Source organism: Sinocyclocheilus anshuiensis, unplaced genomic scaffold (assembly GCF_001515605.1).
Source record: "Sinocyclocheilus anshuiensis isolate Anshui unplaced genomic scaffold, SAMN03320099.WGS_v1.1 scaffold2551, whole genome shotgun sequence".
NCBI classification, from domain to species: domain Eukaryota; kingdom Metazoa; phylum Chordata; class Actinopteri; order Cypriniformes; family Cyprinidae; genus Sinocyclocheilus; species Sinocyclocheilus anshuiensis.
In genome coordinates, this window is record NW_015558706.1 from 78,096 (window position 1) to 82,631 (window position 4,536).

Below are 4,536 nucleotides of genomic sequence, written 5' to 3' on the forward strand. Positions count from 1 at the left end.
CGAAAGTCTACACTGGACGTGACAAAGCAACCGTTGAAAATCATTTGAAATTTGTGTCAATACGTCATAAAAAGAACTCAGCAGCAGTTTTCTGTCGGGGATTTGTCGTGTCGTGTCGCGCCGCATCTAGTGTAGACCATAGATACTGTATGTATATATATCTATGGTGTAGACAGCATCACTGATTATATGCCATCTGCGTCCTTTCATGATGGCGCCGCAAATGGCAGCCATGGTTTGTCGGTGCTTGGTACTTGAACTCTTTTTGTTTGTTTGTCCTGTCTTGAGCATTTTTTTCCCGATCAGCTTTACTAGGAACGAACTCCTGGACATCAGAAATAGCACACCAAATAACTTTCTGCCGACATTTGAGCATTCAGATGTTTTACTGGACATTTTAGTCGGAGGAGCTGCATTCCTATACAAGCGCTCCAGGCGACGCAAGCGAGGGAAGCGCGCCGGCGTGCTCGTGAAATTCCGACAGAGCGGTTTTAGGACTCCACTGCCGAGCATTCATCTGGCGAATCTCCGCTCCCTATCAAATAAATCAGACGAACTACGACTCCTCACCCGCACAAACAAGGACTTTTTAAACTCCGCTGCGCTCTGCTTCACGGAAACCTGGCTGAACGGAGTCATCCCGGACAGCGCGTTACATCTAACAGGCTTCCAGCTGTTCAGAGCAGACCGCGTTACCGAGTCGTTGGGGAAAACGAGAGGCGGTGGATTATGTTTTTATATCAATGAAGGCTGGTGTACAGACAACTGTTAGGACAGCAGAAAGGATTATTGGTGTGCACCTGCACAGTCTTCAGGACTTGTACAACTCCAGAGTGAAGAAACGGGCAGGTAACATCATCAAAGACCCCTCTCACCCCGGACACAACCTGTTTGCACTTCTCCCCTCAGACAGACGCTAAAGATAGCTAACACATGAATCATTACCTGTGTTCTGTAATTCATTTCCGTAATTCATTCTACATCTTTAATTATTGCCTTTTTCTCAAGTATTATGTAAATACATATGGATATCTCTTATTTATACAGTTCTATATAGAGTACAAATGCACAAATCTGTACATAAATCTACTGTTCACTGTTCCAGCACATTATTTTTTGTATACACATTATTTTTTGTTAAGTCTTACTATTTAAAAAAAAGTTTAAAGTTTCATGTCAGATGTGTATGTATGTATGTTTGTATGCATGTGTGTATGTACCAGGAGCACCTGGTAAAAAAAAAAAATATATATATTCCTAGTGTGTTTGCGCACACCTGGCGAATAAAGCTAATTCTGATTCTGATTCTGATTCTGAACAGTATTTTCTTTTAAAACATTTTTTAATTTTGAAAAATAATTTGGTCACACTTTATTTTAAGGTCCAGTTCTCACTATTAACTAACTATTAACTATGCTGGCCAATGCTGGTAATTGCTGTAACACTTGTTGCACTGCTGCAGCTCAGGTAATGTGTCGCCTCTCTCGCCTCTCTTATGTCTCTACAAGAGATGAAGCCACACACAATTATCTCAATGATGACAAATGGGATTAAAATAACTAAACTACAAGGTAATATTAACACACAAACAATGCATATAACAGAGGGAATTAAAGCAAACTATTTATTTTTATGAATAATAAACATCTTCAAAACTTCACCGCAAGGCCCATTTACAGCATGCTTCTGAAAATGAATCGAAACATCCACAGAAAAAAGTTAGACAACAAATTCAAGCTTCTATATAAGATAATAAAGCCAAGCACACATTAAGTACTTAGTAGATAAATGTTTAACGTAATATACGATAATTATTAAACATATGATAGCAAAAACATTACAGACTACTCACCGTGCTCTCTCGTTGTGTCAATATCTCCGCCTCTCACTTCCGGTTCTGAAACTGCTGGTGCTGTGGGTCTGCAGCTGGATATATCTCCCTTCTGACAGAAGATCATAGCCATAGTTGCCAAGTCCGCGTATTATACGCGACTTTGGGCTTCTTTTTTGGTAAAGTTGCGTGAAAAAATCCCGGGTTGCGGTTTTTTGGGTTTATTTAAAAAAATATGGTTGCTTGTTAGGAAAACCTGACAAGCAACTTCGTTTCTTTAGTTCTGTAATTCATTTCCGTAATTCATTCTACATCTTTAATTATTGCCTTTTTCTCAAGTATTATGTAAATACATATGGATATCTCTTATTTATACAGTTCTATATAGAGTACAAATGCACAAATCTGTACATAAATCTACCGTTCCAGATTCATACACATTATTTTTTGTATACACATTATTTTTTGTCGTCTTACTATTTAAATGTTTTTTTCTGTTCTCATGTCAGATGTGTATTTATGTATGTTGGTATGCATGTGTGTATGTACCAGGAGCACCTGGTAAAAAAAATAAAAATAAAAATTCCTAGTGTTTGCGCACACCTGGCGAATAAAGCTAATTCTGATTCTGATTCTGATTCAGATAATGAGTTCTACTGAAGTGGATTTGAACATTACTTTTTAATTTGACCAGTTTGGCTGGCTTAAACATGCTGGCCAAGCAGAAAATTGCTGGTAATTGCTGTAACACTTGTTGCACTGCTGCAGCTCAGGTAATGTGTCACCTCTCTGAATCCTTATATGTCTCTACAAGAGATGAAGCCACACACAAATATCTCAATGATGACAAATGGGATTAAAATAACTAAACTACAAGGTAATATTAACACACAAACAATGCATATAACAGAGGGAATTAAAGCAAACTATTTATTTTTATGAATAATAAACATCTTCAAAACTTCACCGCAAGGGCCAAGCACACATTAAGTACTTAGCAGATAAATGCTTAAAGTAATATATACGATAATTATTAAACATATGATAGCAAAAACATTGCAGACTACTCACCCTGCTCTCTCATTGTCAATAACTCCGCCCCTCACTTCCGGTTCTGTGGCTGCGGTTCTGAAACTGCTGGTGCTGCAGGTCTGCAGCTGGATATATCTCACTCAGTCAGGCAAGCTGTCGCCTGACTTATTGCCTGACTTTTCCCGGGGTTACTTCAAGCGGCAACCTTCCGGTCTCTCTCGTGAAACCAACACGGAAGTGACTAAAACTGCAATTCATCGACTGGCCGCTAGAGGCATGCTCCAAAAGGGAGTCAGTCCCATAGACTCCCCATGATAAAATGCCCAACTTTACAGCAGAAAAAAATATGTTTACAGCCTGGTACAAAACGTGGTTTTGGTCTATATAACTAATTTTTGCCCTTCATGACAACTGTGAGGGGGGTGAATTTTTTTATAACTCATCGGTTTAAATTATATTAAGCCTTAAAGTTCTGCATAATTAAGGGCGTGGCCACTTGAGTGACAGGTGGATTGCCGCTGCTGTCACCACCATCGAGCTAGGGGGGCGTGCTGCTAGTCTCCTTCAGTATTCCGTCTTCATCACTACATCAGCCTACACCATTCATATTGCCTTATGCTCTTGTGCCAGTTGGCCGTAGAATTTATTTTTTGAAAGGTTATTCACACATGTTTAAGACAAAGCGCTTGGTTTACGATAATCTAGCAGACTAGTGCTTCACGTTTAAGCCAATTTGATCATATGTTGTGATATGGCTTGGTGCAATTGACATAAAATGTATTTAAAAAAAAAAAAATTTAATCTAATTAAGTAATTATTTGCTCATATTATTTGTCAAATACAGTAGGCCTACTGAGACCAGACTGCATGACGCATAATGCTGCACGATCTATCTTTGCAAGCTCAGTTGCCACCTTTAACGTGCATTTAATAGAAACACGACCATAAAACATTTCAGTATATTAAGTATTTACATACCGGTTTTCCAGCAAAAGAGATTATTTAATTATGTGTTTTACTCAGATTCACTCAATAACACTCAGTGTTTGAAACAACTATTTTGTTATGTGACATCATGAGCATTTATTATTATTATAGGCCTATGTAATATTTTACTCTGATAAAGACTGATACTTGCATTCTACTTTTTTGTGAAAATATCTTATGTCTAGCACACCGTTAAAGGTGGGGTAAGCGATTTCTGGTAGCCAATGCTGACATTTGAAATCACCAAAACAAACATGCCCCTACCCCAAAAGGGTCTTGCCCTTATTTTGATAGCTCCGCCCCACACAAACGTACGCAACCCAGGCAACGATTAGTTCTGTGAAACAAAGCAAAACCAATGTTACACCGTGTCTACACCGGACGCGAGTGGCGCGGCGCGACAAAATACTATAGAACTCGGAACAAAGCAATTGATCTACAAGTGTGAAAACACCCTCAATCTCATGTTTTTGTCTTTATGTTCCTTCAGTCATTATGTTTTATTTGCGTTTATTCTACTACAACAATCTGTGGATACCTTGTCCTGGAATGGGGTAAGTTTTACGACTTTGAAAGAGTATGAATGAAAACAGACACATTTTCTCGCTGTGGTCTTAACCATTAACATTAAAGTTACATTAAACGTTGAAGTTAACATAAATATCCTTAAATTTTCTTTTTCAGAT

General features: G+C 38.4%; 1 protein-coding gene across 1 annotated transcript in view; it reads left to right on the plus strand.

Moving 5' to 3' along the window:
• The window catches only part of LOC107681443 (macrophage mannose receptor 1-like), an 11,339-nt gene that overhangs the window by 5,560 nt on the left and 1,243 nt on the right, over positions 1–4,536 (plus strand). Inside the window, exon 8 of the mRNA XM_016477747.1 lies at positions 4,341–4,404. Within this exon, the coding sequence (XP_016333233.1) occupies positions 4,341–4,404 (64 nt within the window). The remainder of the gene's footprint in view (positions 1–4,340; positions 4,405–4,536) is intronic.